General features: G+C 40.6%; 1 protein-coding gene across 3 annotated transcripts in view; it reads right to left on the bottom strand.

Moving 5' to 3' along the window:
- The window catches only part of DNM3 (dynamin 3), a 169,478-nt gene that overhangs the window by 54,511 nt on the left and 99,625 nt on the right, over positions 1–15,342 (bottom strand). For all 3 annotated transcript variants that reach the window (XM_030953087.1, XM_030953088.1, XM_030953090.1), the window contains one exon: positions 10,479–10,588. In XM_030953087.1, coding sequence (XP_030808947.1) covers positions 10,479–10,588 — 110 coding nt within the window. The remainder of the gene's footprint in view (positions 1–10,478; positions 10,589–15,342) is intronic.

The following is a 15,342-nucleotide window of genomic DNA, read 5'->3' as shown; positions in this document are numbered from 1 at the left end:
GGTTTAAAAAAGGTAAAAAAAGTGTAATTGAACCTGAGCATGAAGCAGCCATGACACCAAATCATTAAATTATCACCTATGAAACCACAGCCCAGCAACCAGAGCACACCCACTCTGAAGAGAGCAAATTCAGATATTTTTTAGCAGGCTCATAGGTTGAATTCAAAACTGCAAAGAATAAAGGACATACTCAGAATTATGTCCTTACATTGGTGATTCAATTCTCACCAAATTCAAAGGGTAAATCTGAGCACCAGGCTTGCACTGGTCCCTTCAAAAACCCAGACTGGAGGTGCCACCAGGGCGTTTCCTTTCCACAGAAACCAGCCCCAAAGGTCACAGAGAGGCACTAATGGGCCTGATAGCACAGTTTAGCCAAAGCCACTGACAGGATAAACAACTGAAAGTTCTGTGGATTCTTTTATTGATTGAGAAATTTAAAATTAATCCTTTTTCTCCCCCGACTCCAAAAATACTAATCCTGTCTTAAAGCAAATAATAGCCTGGATGACCTTATCAGATGCTGTTACCTTAAACTGAGCAAACACCTGAATTTTATTCAATTTGCAATATTGTGGAACCCCAAGTCAGCATTTACTGAAGAAAAAAAAAAAAAAAAAAAATTAAAAAAAAAAAAAAAAAAAAAAAAGAAGCATAATGAAATTGCCAGAGGAAAAAAAATGTTTTAATTTATTGTTAGGAGAAACTTCTACTGAGATAAGCTTTTCTGGCTAAGATAATGAAGCAGCTATAACTTTGAAGAACTAGGAAGCTGAAATGGTAAAAGGGTATTCTCAGCAAAGATGACTAAAAATAACAATGGAGCAAATAAAGGCTGTAAACCATAGTGATAGGGAAGTTCCAAAAACACTTATCTGCAAGAGCAAAACAACATGACACCAGCTTGTGAAAACATTTTTTCAGGCCTGTCATGTTATATATTACACTTTTTGGCATTTTGTGGCTGTGCGAGCAGGGATTTCAGCCAGGCACTCTGAACACATGGGAGCTGACAGTCCTGCATTCTGTCTCTGTGCCAGGACTTCTCCTGGGGCTGGGGACACCTCATGGCCAGCAGCTGATGTCCCCACATCTCCCAGGCCCTTCTTTCTCCCTGTAGGACCTGAGAGCTCTTTTTTGTGCTGCTGATTCTATTCCACCACCACTGCCAAAGACGCAGCACGTGTGAGGGTCTGAAGGATGCACACCCTGAGTGCTCCCAGCATTGTCCCAGCAGGGCAGCTGAGGGGATGCTTGTTCCCCAGCTGGATTCCTTGCTGCTAGACTGCCCCTGCCTGTCTTTCTCCCAGAAAGGCTGACAAGCAAAGGAACTTTTCAAAGGGAAAAAAAAGCCAAAGTAACTTCTTTCAGTAACTTCTGAAAAGAGTGTGTCCTTTTCCTGTTACCAGTGGAATCTTACAAAAACACATTAACATGTTTTACTCATTAGGAATGCACTGGCGTCTCGTGGAAAGCTGTAAAAACCTTCTTGAAAACAATTCAGATTTTCTGTTTTCTTCTCTCTTCCACTTCTTAAAATTGCTGAAGACATCAGCACAGCACCAGTTACTACTCAAGCCTCACCTGGGTTCTCCATATGGAATACCGTGAAGTCATGTTCTCACCCTCACCTCTAGAGCAGCTAAATGGGATGTTGGACATCAAAGACTATGACAGAATAAAGGATACCAGGAAAGATGGACTGTCAACAATACCAATCCTGCTGATATTCAGGTATCTGTAAATCTAAGGGACTACAGAAACAAGATAGATACAGAAAATGGGAACATGCCTAGAAGTACTATCTGCAAGTAGTATTTCCCTTGAACATTTAACATTTCTTAAATGTGAACACATAATTGAGGAAACAGCAAAGCTGTGTGCATCTACCACATCTATCTACTCCATTTCCTCCTGGAGTCTCATCACTGTAATTTAAATATCATGCATAATACATGAAAATATAACTATAGTGGCATATCTGGAAATCAACATAATAGTGATAACACTGCCTTTCCTTCCCAGAGTGAAAAATACAAAAGGCTACCATTTGTTATCTGCAGATTTTTATTGTACTCTAGATAAATAAACCTCAACATGGAACTGCATTTCTATTAAAAATACAACATAATTGTAGCCCCACATTTGTCTTCACAGAGAGAAGTAGGGCACAATCCTTCCCAAGAATATTTCTGGGTTTCACATTCTCTGAACCTCAGAGAAAGAAAACACAATTCTTATCGTTTGCTGTGCCTGTGTTTGTGCAAAAGCAGAATGCAATAATGGAGATGGTTTACCCACAGTGATGGTGTTTTGCTTCCTTGGCCTCTCAGGGCCAGGTGTGTGTGTTAGGACTGTTGGGTGACAGTCATCAGATGAGTGCAGTGTGAGCAGTTGTGTGCAGAGTGAGAGCTTGGCAGATTCAGTTTTAAATGTATAGAATAATATAGTATAATAAAGTAATTAATTAACCTTCTAATATCCATGGAGTCAGATACATCATTCTCTGCCCTTGACGGGGCCATCACAGCATTGCAATACATAATTACTCATGAGGATGAACAGACAATTGGACTCAAAGCATCATTTCCAGTTCTGGAAGGTTCCACACTCAGGACATGCCTTCTCTAGGCCAGGCCCATCACCTTGAGGTCCAGCAGCCACCCAGCTGTGACTTTGCTTACCCTACAGCTTCTTCACTTTATTTTCACCTTGATTTCTTGATTCCTTTACTCTGTATATTTCAGGGCCTAATACAGAAGTGTCCATAGGTGTTTCCTGAACTCCTCCCACCAAGAAAAAATCCTAACACGACTGGATTAAGGTATTTGAAAGTGCCCAAGGGGAAAGTGAGAGATGCCAGGCAAGTTTGAAGACTGACCCAGGTGTGAGTTACTGAGATTTCCCTCCCAGCCACCCTGAAGCCTGGGCTGTCAGCACTGCCTAGGGAAGGCTTGACTACCTATAAACCAAATCTCTGCAGTCCAGGGGCAGGGACTGAACAACACACCTGGAAATCACCCAGAAAGAAGAGCCCTTGCAACACCAGGGGGTTCCCTCCATGGTGGCTGCACATCAGAACGTGCTGAGCACATCCCCTGCTGCACATCAACAGGGACTGTACCTCTTGCAATTTCTTAATACTAAGATAAGGTTAAATATTTATCTCCAGCAAGCCTAGAGAATTTGGAAGGACAACCACATTCCAAGCCCAGTTAACATGTGTGATTATATATTAATGCATACTCACATATAAGCATGTGTATGGAGAGTTTTTAGGTTGAGCTGGATCTGGATTTCACTAGCCAAAGTTGTACTGGATATGCATAAAATTTATTTTCATAGAGAGAAAATACAAACTAAAATTAATTAAAAATGCATTTACTCTTGCCAATTTGGGAGGAGACAGAACAACCATTACACAGCAAGAATAGTGACATTTTTTAGAACTGGACCTATAAACTACTTAAATGCTCCAAAGAACACAAACCCATATTTAGCTTCAGCAGACACATTGACACAAGGGAAGCTACTCACAGACTGAAAGATAAAGGAATACCTTCTTTTACAGGGATTTCAAAGTGACTTTTTTGTAAACATCTTGTCTCTATTAGGATGGAAACAGAACTGAACATTAGAAATCTAGAACTATATGCAAATTGGTCCCATTTCATTCCATGAAAAACACAAAAGATTCAATTCTTAGGTATTTCACACTTGATTGAAATTGAAAACACACAGAATATGGGTTTAATGGATAGTCACCTAAAATGAAAAGAGGAGAAAATAAAAGAATCCAGACACTCCAGCTACTGGGAAAGGTAATCTTGGATGAAATTGTACATTTTCTATCTCTTCAACCTGTAACTACACTGTGCACACTCTGCTTATTCAAATTTAGTCTTAGTCTGTGATTTTGGACACCTGTAATAGCACAATGGCTGGTCTGAGCACATGCACCTTTTTTTTTTTTTCAAATACAAAAGCTCTACCAGAAGCTCTGCAAATCATATATTTTGAAGACACAAAAATGGCCATCTGCTCTGAGTTAACAGCAGTGACTAACATTTTCTATCAAGGCATACCATTTCAGATCACTCCAGTATGAATGCTAATTAAAATTAATTACACATGACTCTGAAGATTCTTTTTTTTCTTAATATCCAGAAAAGCCAAGAAGACAATCTCTGAGACAATGTCATGAAATAATTACACTTAGGGATTTTGCCATCTGTGTCATGTGAGTGCTCTCCCAAAAGCATATGAATCTTTTCAAGTACACACACCCAAAACACACAGAAACCCCGTCAACTTTCAGGTGCAAATGAACAGAAGATGTGCTGCTCAGTACATAGGCCAGCCTTGGCAATGAAGTATCTCGAGTCCTATATGTAACCCAGAACAGAAATGCAGCCAAAACTAACAGCACACAGGCCAAAATCCACAGTAGTAACAGGGACTGCCACTAAAATATTCCAGCAGTCCCTGGAGGAGAAGGTTTCATGCCTTTGGTGGTGAGGGATGGAAGCCTGGCCTGGAATCTGCCTCGGGGCCACACAGACACAAAAGCTGCCCCCAGCTGTCAATACCTGCACCATACTCTCTCTTATTTGTCATGTAAAAAAATACTTGTCAATAATGACAAAACAGAATATATTCCCAAAAAAACCCCAACCTTTTTTTTTTCTTTTTTTTTTTTTAATAAGGGAAAGCTGTTGGTAATAAAGGCTAGCTATTCCTTGGGTTTGTATATTTTTCCTGTTCTAAAATATTGTACTCTCCAGCATTTTAGGAATTTGTTTAGAAATGTTAGCAGCTTATTTTCTGGATTAAATTTGTAGGGCTTTTTAATTAAACAGATTCTCTCTCTCCCATTTTGAACAGAGAGGGCTCTGAATAGCTTACAGTCCAGCTCTTCCTGGGGCTTAGCTTTCTGAGTAATTCAAAAACAGTAACTAAACATACATCTCATTTTAGGCTTTCTCCTTTAGCCTGGCTTCTATCCAACACCTCCTCTGACCCGGTCTCCTTTCACTAGTTCCCTTTATTTTGGCTCTTGCCCAATTTCCCTTATATATGGATAGCAGTTAACCAGTTGCTGCCCATGGCCAGAAATTCAGTACTTACAGCTCTGGTACATTTGGAATCCCAGAAACAATTTGTGCTCCATCCCCTTCCAGAGCAACCCACAGCCAACAACATTTATGCAAAAGATGCAGTGCTACCTCTCACTGAGCAGACACAGAGACATTTCCTGGGTCCTACCAGACACCACAGCTCCCTGTGCAATATGATTCCTGACAGACAGAGTGTACTCAGGAGTCAGCAGCTACAATTCCTCATCTGGCAGTTCTATTTTCAGTCCTATTGTGTGCCCTCCAAATGGCCTTTTGCTTGCCCTCCTCTGGACATTCATCTGTCTGTCACATTAAAGAGCTGTTTTTACAGACAGGCAGCTCTGGAGCAGGGATGGCAGATTCTGTCCCACTGCTTCATGATTCCTGAGGGGCATTTTGCTCTCAGGAACCCACTCTTGTGAAGCAAAAGGAACAGTTCTGTGCTTTGCACTGCTCCTCACACCTCTCTATCACACAGACCACAGAGGTGAGGAAAGCAACAGCATTACTCAGCTTCATCTGGGTCCTGGTGATGCCTCAGGTTTGAGCTTTTATATTTTTCACATTCTGTTCTGCTTTAGTGGCTGGGTCTGGGCTTCATATGAGGGGATGGTGAGCTCTGTGCACAGAGCAGGGAGACAAAACAATTCCTGCTCCAGCTGGGGACCAAGGACAAATGATCCAAATCTCAGCCCAAGAGCACAAACAATGTGGGCTGGAGAGAGAAAAACAAGCAGGATGGGACTGCATGGGCTGGAGCTGGAATTGGACAATTAACTCCAATATGCAAATGGAGCAGAACTTATAAAAGAATCAGACTCCATGACCAGTCATCCATTTTGTGACCATTTTGGGCTCATCTGGGGTGTAGCTGGGCTCTTGTGCTGCCCAAGGTGGATCCATTGAGGCCTTTAATAAATCCCTACTTTATTCTTTAGCTCTGTCCAGCCTCTGTTCTAGGTCAGCCTTCTCAATGCATCACTGGTTGGGCAAGAAAGGAAAAGACACAAGAACTGGTGGCATCTTCTTCTGCAAGGAAGGCAGAATTTCCCACATTGGTTCTGCTCCTCTGGCTCCAAGGACAGCAGTGAGTCTGAAGAGGAGCAGAGGAAGGCTGCAGATCAGGGACTCTCCACCAGGTAACCCTTCCTCACTCTGTGGTTGCTGCTCCCACTATTGGTAGAGAAAGTTTGAAAATTCACCAAATTAACAGACACTTCAGCCTACTCCCATTTATAACCCCCCAAACCTGTACCTAGTAGAATCCCTACTCCTCTAAAAGAGAATTCATCTCTCCAGAGTTGGAGAAGAGGTGGAAAGAAGTTTTTTATGTGCTTCTAGCAAATGAAGACAGGTTTTTAAACTCAACGTAATTTCTTCAATTAAAAGGGAAGTAGTATATAAATTGAGGTAGAATACAATAATACAACAATTTATTGACCAGTAAATCAGGGTAAAAGTGTAATTAGGCTAATGCAAAGGCAAGAGATTACTTTAGAACAACAGACAATCTGTCAAAACAGTACCATGTGGATCAAAAGGACAAGATCAATGACTGCTTGCCCTTCTCAGGGCAGATGGAGAGGTAGGACTTGCACAGATCCTTAAGGGAGACATATTTAAGACCACAGTTCTTGTCTCAGCCTACTGTACTTGGGTAACAGAAAAAGCACCAAGAAGTGAGTAATTTTTACAAGAACTACATGGAGAATAAATCAAGTATTTGGAATTAAATCCTGTAAACTTTCTGGGATGGACAGAATTTGCTTTCTTTGTTCTTGAGCTCTGAACAAGAGTCTTACCCACTCAGCAATGAGAACATAACAGATTAATCTACTGAATGTGAGCTGAGATGCTGACAAAATCCTCTCTTGTCCATTCTCAGCTCTGCCTAGAAAGTCAGTGGCTACATCTACACAACTTCACAGTAAGCTCTACAGCAGTACTGCAAACATTCTTTCTTTCCCTATAGCGGAATTATTTTAAAATACTCAATATATTTGATCTCTTTTTCCAGTCTAAAAAAAGCCAGACTTGCCACGAGTTTCCTGTGGAGAAGATGGTTAACACAGAATAGCACTCACTCACAGCTTTAGGTTAGACACACACTGCTGAAGCCACAGCTCAACTGCAGTCACTAAAGCAGGCTCGTGCAGATGGATGCAGCCAAAATGATCCAGGAATCACAGGGCACGCACTCAAATTTACTTTGGTTTAATATCTACTGCTCCTAAGGTAATGAAACTAGAGGACTCCATTGCAAAAGCCTTCCATAGTGTCTATAAGTTAAGTAGATGGCCCATTCAAAAACTTTAAATGTATGACTTACTTTGCAGAAAAACAAACCTAACCTCTCAGTTAAGTAATACTGTAACTATTTCAGGCAAAGTTTTCCTTTTCCCACCCTCACCTTTTTTTTTTGCTGTTTTTTTAAAGATTTAATTAGAAAGTAACACGAAAATAATTTAATTATTTCACAGCAGAGCCTTTTCATAAACACACAATTATGTTCATTTCATGAGAATTTATCTTCACTGTGAAATCAATCGTCACAGTCTCCATTTACTCTACATTACCAAGTCACATTTGATTCCTGTCAGAGAACTGTTGACTTCTGCAGTAAATCAAAATGACAGATACTGTTAGTTTCCTTCTTCATCTACCCCCAGTCTCAGCTAACTCAAGATGGTTTTTCCTTCTATGCAGTGAAATGAGTATTTTCCTGGTAACTATATTTCAGAGCTGGAAAGGTTTTCATAAATGGAAAAAATGCAGTGCATAATCCAGGAAACTATTGAAATGTACAGTATCAGAAACATATGGCTGGAGCAAATACCTATGCAGTGAGGGGCTGGGAATGAAAAAGAGAACAAGCTTATTAAAATTCTTCTCCTAAAGGGTTTTTGCTTGAAAATTAAAATAATTTAATTGAACATTAAGAAAGATTTCATAGTCAAGGAAAAACATGCTGCAGATTACGGGGGGAGGGAAAAAGAGATACAGAATAATCTCCATGCTATCATGGAAGCTGGAACAGATGATTTTGCCTTTGTTCTTTAATGATCTACATCTTAAATAGCAAAATGGTTCCATAACCAGAACCCTCAGTGGGCAGACTTCGAAAGCTGATTTCTTTCTTAGTTGCTAAGGTTTTTTTAATTAAAAAAAGCAACCACTCCACCACCCCACCCCCCACCAAAAAGAAAAAAAAGCCAGAAACTAAGTTAATTTTTTACATGATCTTTGAAAAGCAAGCCATACTGACACACACAGAGATCAGAAACCAAGATTCAGCAGATTATCACAAAGTAAAACAACAGTAAGAACTCTTATTTCAATGTATCTTTATCAATTCCCTCTTTCAGTTTCCTTAAGAATGTGGAATAGGGGACAGTCCCCAGCCAGATCACTCGACTTGAGATCCAATATTCCTATTTTTGCTGACACATCTATCAATTCAGGATTCAGAGGAAAGTGATACTAATCTTGTTTTGATCAATTTGTGCCAGGAGGCAGATTTTTAGAAATATCAAAAATCAGCTGTTTTACAGTAACAGAGAAACTGCTGTTTTAATTACAATTCAATAAATATTTCTTCCAAAACAACTTCTGCCTCCCTTAAAGCTGCAAGACTGACTCCATGATCTGCCTCTCCCAAGGCAAAGGTATTTTGTGGTCTTACTGCTGTGCTATCATGTCTTAACATGCCCATGTGGATGTAAGGATGCTTTTAGAGCAGCTTGCAGAGGCTGCAGGGTCTACTCAGAGCCCAAAGAGGCAGGGCTATTACAGACATGGCAAACATTTTAGTCATCTGATTTTGAAATCCTTGATGTCTACTATGGATGAAGATCAAGGAAAAATGTGAATGTCCAGCTATATACCACCTAAATAAATCCCAAACTTGCCAATGGAAATGCTTCTCTTGGATTTTCACAGCAGTTCAATGATTAATATTTATGATGATAATAATATTCAAAGCCATTAGTTGAACCAAAGGAGAAACAATGAGTTAAATGAACAAATTTCTCATGGAAGTAACCTAATATGTCCAGCTGCTATCAAGCCACCAGAACAAAGTTACCTTTCTTGATGGATCCACACATACTTACAGCCAGAACCATCAGAATTACATTCATCTCCAGCATCCAAAGATCATTTCTGTTTTTAAGAACATGAAAAGCTTTTCAAAATTTTTTTCTGTGCTCCAGAAACACAAGTGGTCAAGCATTGGAAATGTTATTCCCAGGCAGTGTGTGTGTGACATGCTTTCAAAGGGCATCTGTAGGCTGGCTGAGGTGGCAGCAGACACAGGCAGAGCCTTCCTGGCCTGGCTCAGACTGAGCCTGACATTGTGGCCTCACATTCCTGGGGTCAGCACAAACCTGACAGCCCAGAAATCCCATGATTTGCTTTTGCTTTGCAGGAGGGAGGAGCACTCCTTGCTTCTGAAATTCTGGCCTCTGTGTCTGGAGCAAAGACAGCTGCCTCTGCAGAGAGCCACATCCAGCCCTCATCATCTTGAATATCTGAAGGTAATGCCAAGCTTTAGTGATGTGAGGGAGAATGAGGTGTGAAGGAATTTAGCAGAAGAGGGGAACAAGGATATCTATCCATGCTACATTTGCCTGAAAAAAAACTTACAGAAATTGCTCCTTATCTGCTAAAATGCAATTCCCCTGAGACAGCTACAAATGCAACTCTCCTCCTCAGTTAAAAAAAAATTAAAATTACACATCACTTTTATGTCTTTTGTAACATTTAAGGAAACTGAGCTGGCTGTGCATCAAGAGTGGCTTCCACAGAGCACCCACACCACTTAAAACAGAGAAGAGTCTGAGAGGAAAAGTGTGGAACAAAAACTAAAAGGCAAAGATTTTATTAATTAAAGAAGTAGAGGAATCTAATTTTTCTCCATTCAGTAGTGTTTAAACCCAAACAAACAATCAAATGAGTCCCAAGATTAGTGACAGGCAAGATTTTCCACTGGAGAAAGTGAAAAGCAATGACGCTTTTGTGATTTACGCCAGTTGAATCTGGTCACAAGGTACAGAAGTCATGAATGTTTTGGTAAGCCTAGGTGACTGCCAAATAAAACAAAAATACGATCAGGAGATGATTATTCAGCCATAAGGAAGGACTGGCTGACTCATCATGGAGCTGTTTCACCCCATGAGTGGCTCAGAGGACACCAACCTCTCATCTCATGGTTATGCAACAGCAAAGCAGCAGATAAATCAAGAATATGAAGACCTTCTGTACTGAACATGGTGAAAACAGCAGAAGTGCACTCACAGTTATTCAAATGCTCAGCTAGATACTATCTGATAGAAGTATCTGCAGAAGAGAACATTTTCTTACCTCTGCTCTGTGTTAAACAATGCAAAGATGTGTTTGCTGGACATGAAGCTCTTTTCCACATCTCGCACTTTCAAGTTGTCCAAAGGCAGCATGTACTTCTTCTCTTTTTCCTAGAAAAAAAAAAGGATTAAAACAACACAGTGTGAGAAGAAGCCTGATGTCAGCAAGATCTGTTGAGTTGGTAATGACCTTGGAACATTTGTTATCATAAGGAAATACCGAAATTTAAATGTCTGCTTATCTTTCATAGACCTACCTGCAAGAGAAATGAAACCTCAGTTTCAGTTCTGTTTTTCACTGACATTTTTAAAACATTTCCTAATAAAAAAAAGTTCACCTCAAACACATAAACATCTACATTTGTTATTTTTAATTCCTCTGAATTCTAAAAAGGCAAGGGTCAGACTTCACTAAAATAAAAGTGTCTGATCAAAAAAGAACTTTTCTATGTCTGCACAGCAAGAGAAGTAACTGGTGACATAAGTTCATCTCTGCTTTTTTGCTATTGTTAATTATTTAAGCATGGCATTCATTAAACCCACACATAAACTCTCATTCTGCCAGTGAAAAATACAAAACCCATACAAATCAATCAAAATAATACCATGTACAAACAAAATCAGACTCTAATCTAACCAGCTTATTTCTCCAAAGAGGAGTGAGTTATTCCTTCTTGCTGTAGCCAACTCCTTTGCAATTTCACCACAACCCTCATTTACAGCACAATCACTGTAATTTCACCTTTTCCAGGTTTCTTCCTTCACTTCCAATTAAGAACTAGCAATATTCCCAAGGTCATTTATTATGTCAGAACAAAAAGAACCCCGAGATTCTTAGCTGTTTCCATTGTGTTAAACTTCTTTAAGTGATGGATAAACTGAAGCTGACTTTTCCAGTTTGCTTTGCAAACACACCTGATGTTCAATAAAAGGATCCAAAGACAAGAGGCCATCCTCAAAGCCCTCATTCTGGGCTTGCCCATCACGACAGCACTGCTCACAGGGTTATTAACACAGCACAGTTCAACAGCTTCTAAAAGCCATCAAGGTACTGATAAGGCTGGTGCCACTATGGCAGAAAGGTTTTATGCCCTGCAATTCTCCCAGTGGATATAAATGGGGTTTTCATGACTCTGGCTACCCAATGACCCTAAAGAACCCCAATAAATCACCAAAGTTGGGGAGCTCAGATTCCTTCACAGTCCCTTATGAGGCAGCTTGAAGCAAGGCTGACTGGCCTCTGAAGCCCAGCAGCACTGCACTCCCTGAAGTATTCTGGGCTGGAACATCACTCATGGGGGTTGGCTCAGGAAGAAATAAGCATGGGACAACAGTTTATTGTATGCCAGGAAACAGGACAAAGGGACAAACCAACCTAGGACTCAGTCTTCTCTCTGAGTGTTTCCCAGAATACACCAAGCAGCTCTCAGTGCATGGAGCTGGAAGATGTCCTGGCTGGGCTGAACGTGTGTTCTGTGAGGGCAGATGCAATTCATCTTGGCTGAGCTTCAGCAGATTGCAAAACGCAGCTGGATGAGAAAGGCTCTAAGAGTGAAACTATAAAAATACCATGACATGGCCAACAAAGGCTCACTTTCCTAGACAGCCTCCTAGCAGGCCTCAGGAGAAGAAAAAGGAGATTTCAAAAGCCCTTCTGGAAAAGGGCTCTTGCTGTTGAATACAAGGGTTACCAAATTCTGTGTATTATATAAAAAAACATCTGATGGATTTTGAAACTGCCTCTATCTTAACCACCCTAGAAATTATCACTCACAAAAGAAGATACATAGGTGTACTCTTCACTCCCTCACCTAACACCTGCTCCCATGAAGGAGTCTAGTTCAGTGCCACTCTGTAGCTGTTTAGCACAGCTCAGATCTAAATTCTACTCCCAGGGAATCTGCATGCCCTGAAGCCCTGGGGCTCTCCCAGCAAGGACTGTGTACAACCACCCACTCAGTGAGAATTACCACTGAGACAAATAGAACTCAGCCATGTAAATTCATAATTTTATTAATATGAATTAATATTCATATCAATAAAAATAATTGTAAACACTAAATGAAGATCTTATAAATATTTCTATATGCAAATTAGAAGTATCTATCCTCTAATACTGATTTGTATTGATATGATCTCTTTTGCTATTATAAATTTATGTCCTACCTAGTATAGCAAATAAAAGTAACAATGTATTAGCTCTGCTGCCAGAACAAAGGGACACACACTTGAAAAATATTGTAGCATATATTAAACCTTGTATCAAAAGCAAATATTGTCTTTTTCAGCTGAAAGCTGGACTGCAAGGCAATGTAAGATACTTTGTATTCTATTTCAAAGACTTCAGGCAGGTTATATATAAAAAAATCTTTTGGGCAGAAATACTCTATTTGGGCAGATATATTCCATCATAGTTAAGGAAAAAACTCCAAGATAAGTTTAATTTTTTCTGTAAAACATCTTTCAGTATTACAGAATAGACTTATCATGATTTACTATTCAATTACTGAAAATTTAAGAAGTATCTGATGAGGTGTTTCTCCTGACAGACACTATTTACTGACAAACCAAGCAACCACAGATGAATAAAAATAGAAACTGATGAAAAAACTATACCAAGAATCTGATTGTCTAAACAAAAATTCCACAAGAGGGAAAGTTATATAAATGTTTGATGCCAAACTGTGAGAAAGTGTTTCTTCTGCACCACCAGGAAAAAGGAAATGCCTACTGAAGGCTAAGAAGTGGTTGGTATTTATTTACATGGCCTCCTACCCACATGCTGAGACAGGGCAGTTTCCAAGAAAGGGAAATCACAGGGTGCCTGTGCTTGAGGCAAACAGAGTCACACAGGAGAGATCAGAGCTAAATACTGCTTAATTCCAGGAGAAAGGTATTACTGGGACATTCAAGTGTGGCAGCAAAACTCATTGCAATTTTATTTTCCCTCCAAAGTGGGAGAGAATATACAGAAATAGAGAACAAGCTAATTCAACAGCAGATTAGCCCAACATTTCAGCCTAAGCTCAATTAATATTATGTTATGGTAGGGCTAAAAAAGCAGCAGCCAGGACTGTTTGTGCACGTTCCCCATCCTGAGAAGCTGACAGCATAAGAAACAGGGAATGCATGAAGCCTGGGAGGAATGGGGCTAGGCACCCTTCGACGAGTGACTACATGCACATAACTGTGGGTCCAGTTTGTCCCCCTCAGCATTTGTTCTTTTTTATTTATAGATTTTTATTTTTATAAAGGGGCAGAGAACTTCAGCGTGACATGAGGGGAAAAACCAGCACATGCTGAGCTCACGTAGAGACTTTGCCTCTCTTTTTCCAGAGTAGAGGAGAAGAAGGAAGAAGTGGGAGGTAGAAAGGCCCATTCCTGTCCCTGTGACATGAAAAAAAATTCCCCATACTCCACCTTAGAAAAACAAACGAACCTGCTGGCCTGGGGAGGCCTTCCCACCCTGGAGCCAATGTTTCACCACTCGTGGGCATAAGTAGCACTCACATCCTTAATGGACCAGTTCTGTTCTCTGACAGGCAAGGGAGCTGCCAGGAACTGACAGCATGATGTAAATATGCCATATAACAACTGCCCCTTCCTTCTGCACTGTTTAAATGTACTAAAAATAAATACTGCTCAAGTCCAAAATGGCACAAGGGATACAAAAAATACAACAGCAGCTCCCCTTCCCCCAGCAGGGTCTCAGCCAGCACTTCCAGGCTAATGAACTCCACTGCATTTTCAGCCAGGGCCAAAAACTGCTTCAGAAAGAGTTCTGTGCTTTTGGAACTTTCAGGCTCAGTCAAAACAGCAAAAGAAACCTTGGACACAACGACAGCAAACCAGATGATAAGAGAACAGAAGTCCCTTGCTTCAAAGACAGAGATTGTTTAATGACTTCAGCTTCTTCCAGCTATCAAAGGTGGTTCTTCTGTCACTTCAGGCTAAGATGCAGCAGCAGCACAGGCTCTTTTCCACAAGAGAACAGAATTCAATTTTATGCAGCACACCTCAAGCACACAATGCTCAGGTTCTGCAATGCAGGACTGAGCCAAGCATTGGCCCAATTGCACTTTCAGCTACACCAAGAGAATTGAGCTGCTTTGCTCACCACTTCCCAATGCCTTATAGAACACCAGCTTTGACATGGAGGGTCATGACACCAACCAAAACCTGTCTATATGGGGACCCCAAGTTAAAAGAAATCAAGCTCCCAGCTGGAAGCACAGGTTACACTGGAAAGGTTGGAACAAAGGCTGGTTTACAGCAGGATTCATTCTCTGCATCAGCTGAGAGCACAAATCTCAGGAGTATTTACCGTGCACTGAGAGCAAATGTAGATATCCACAAAATTCCTCTGCCATTACTATGAGGCATTAACAAGTATTAATTAGGCATTGATTAGGCAAAAGAGTGAACTGCTTTAAAATCATAAACTGAGGAAGAACAGCTTTGAAATAAAGCTGGGGAACAGCAGACAAAAAACTTAGCATTTCTGCCTCTGGACTAGGTTTCCAGACCCGCACTGTGCTGCTCCCTGGATCTGTTTCTGCATTCATATTCAGGGATAACACTTACCTGACTCAGGCATTGTGCTCAACCTTGTTTCTGCCAGAGCCAGGGATGGCAGGGTATCATTAAATATCCTGCAATCAGGGCTCTAAAACATGTAGGTGGAACACCCAAGCCAAGCAACCACTTGGCAAAGCAGTTAAGGAGCAGAGGCAGAAAACAGTCGCAAAGCAAAGCCATTGTACAGTACTGTCCTATTTTATATGGCCAGAGCAGTGTCCACATCCTAGAGACACACAAGCAGCAGTGGCTTGTGAACCTGCTGAGCCAGAGTGATCCTTATTAAA

Source organism: Camarhynchus parvulus, chromosome 8, assembly GCF_901933205.1.
Source record: "Camarhynchus parvulus chromosome 8, STF_HiC, whole genome shotgun sequence".
Lineage (NCBI taxonomy): Eukaryota > Metazoa > Chordata > Aves > Passeriformes > Thraupidae > Camarhynchus > Camarhynchus parvulus.
This window is presented reverse-complemented; position numbering and strand designations above follow the sequence as displayed.